General features: G+C 62.6%; 1 protein-coding gene across 2 annotated transcripts in view; it reads right to left on the bottom strand.

The window, feature by feature from the left end:
* Positions 1-1570, bottom strand: part of SLC27A3 (solute carrier family 27 (fatty acid transporter), member 3) — a 5015-nt gene that overhangs the window by 2118 nt on the left and 1327 nt on the right. Inside the window, exons 2-4 of one of the 2 annotated variants that reach the window (XM_005867438.2) lie at positions 1105-1314; positions 636-794; positions 10-134 (exon numbers count right to left, since the gene is read on the bottom strand). In XM_005867438.2, the coding sequence (XP_005867500.1) occupies positions 10-134; positions 636-794; positions 1105-1270 (450 nt within the window). In that variant the 5' untranslated portion in view covers positions 1271-1314. Of the gene's footprint in view, positions 1-9; positions 135-635; positions 795-1104; positions 1565-1570 lie in introns of those variants that run through there. The other variant, XM_014540706.1, reaches the window with a different exon arrangement.

Raw genomic sequence — 1570 nt, 5'->3', positions numbered from 1 at the left:
CCCACGCACCGGGGGCTGGTTGACGAGATATCGACATAATTCCCCGATGTACTGGAACACCGTCACCCGGTTCTTCTGGCAGTCCTCCCAGAACTGACCAGCTGAGAACTTGGACTTCAGTACCACTGTGGCCCCTGCCAGAAGTGGGGAGAAAGGGGAGGGAGGAAAGAGGTAGATTAAGGGCTGTCGCGGGAGCCCTGCCCTCTTCTTCCCTGCCACTAGCTTGCAGCGCCCCAGCAGCATTCTCACTTGTGGGCCGGCCAAGTTGGCCCTCTTCCTTTCCCACCTGTGCCTCAGAGGGTATGCCCTTTCCTCACCGCCCCATCGGGTACCCTGCCCCAAGTCCCACCCCTCCTCTCCATGTGCCTCCTCCCGGGCTGACACTCCCAGCCCTTCCATCCCCTTGTCCCTGGAATGCGGAGTTCTGTGAACACGTGGCCTCCCACAGTGCTCAGCCTGCAGGTCTGTGCAGGTGACATTCCCCACTGGACCAGGAGCTCCTGGAGTAGGCCCTGCCTGCCTTCTTGCTCCCTTCTCCACCTGAAGGACTCGGGGCACCTCAGGTGGGCACCACAGCAGGTGCTTCCTAAATGTGTGCTAGAGGACGACATGGGGGTTGGCGAGGGGAGACTGACCGATGCCCAAGCAGCCCACGATGCCCAGCAGGGAGCCGGACATGTGGTAGAGTGGGAGGGCCAGGTAGATCACATCCTCCTGGTGGGCACCGCACAGCTGGTAGAAGCCCTGGCACTGCAGGACCTTCAGGTGACTGATCCGAGCAGCCTTGGGGAGGCCTGGGGGGAGACCAGGGGAAGGGCTCAGCGCCAAGCCCTGCCTCCCTCGTCGCCCCTGCTGGGTTTCCCACAGAAAGAGGCACAGAGGCAAAACCGGAGCTGAGAAGGGAGGCCAGGCTGACTTGGAAACGTGGGAAGATCGGGGAGGTGGAGAAAGGACCGGAATGAGAGGGTTGGTGAGAGGACACGGCCGCTGGGATCACCATCTCCTCGGGGGGCTGGGAGGGGTGGCCTGGGAGCTGCGAGGTCCCAGACCCTTGTCTTCCTCTGCCTGAGTTTCTGGGAGGTGAGCATGGTGACCAGCCCTCACCGGTAGTACCAGAGGTGAAGATGTACAGGCACGTGTCCATTATGCTCTGGGGGGCAGATAAGTATCCGGGCACCGGTGCATCCACTTGAGCGGAGACCTCGGCCAGCAGATCGCGAATTCCAGCGGAATGGGCTTCAGGGCCTGCAGCCCACAGGTGGAGCCCCATGGCTCTCAGGGCCGGCAGGTCAGGCTCCAGGGACTCCAGGAACTCTGGATGCGGCAGGAAAGCACAGCTCCGCGCTCCGCCCACCGCCACCCAGAAGCCTTTCCCACCCCTTAGCTTATTGGCGAGGCCACTCTCTCCCCTTCCCCCGCCCCGCACTGCTCTTGGGTGAGAGTAGAGTATGGACGTCCATCCCGGGCTTGACCCAGCTCCATCCCTTCGCAAATCCACAGACTCATCCCCACCCTTTGGGAGCCCCAGGAAACGTGCTCGGGTACCTTCCGAGCCCATCCCGTCTGACCC

Source organism: Myotis brandtii, unplaced genomic scaffold (genome assembly GCF_000412655.1).
Source record: "Myotis brandtii unplaced genomic scaffold, ASM41265v1 scaffold250, whole genome shotgun sequence".
Lineage (NCBI taxonomy): Eukaryota > Metazoa > Chordata > Mammalia > Chiroptera > Vespertilionidae > Myotis > Myotis brandtii.
The sequence above is the reverse complement of the archived record's forward strand: the minus strand, read 5'-3'. Positions and strand labels throughout refer to the sequence as shown.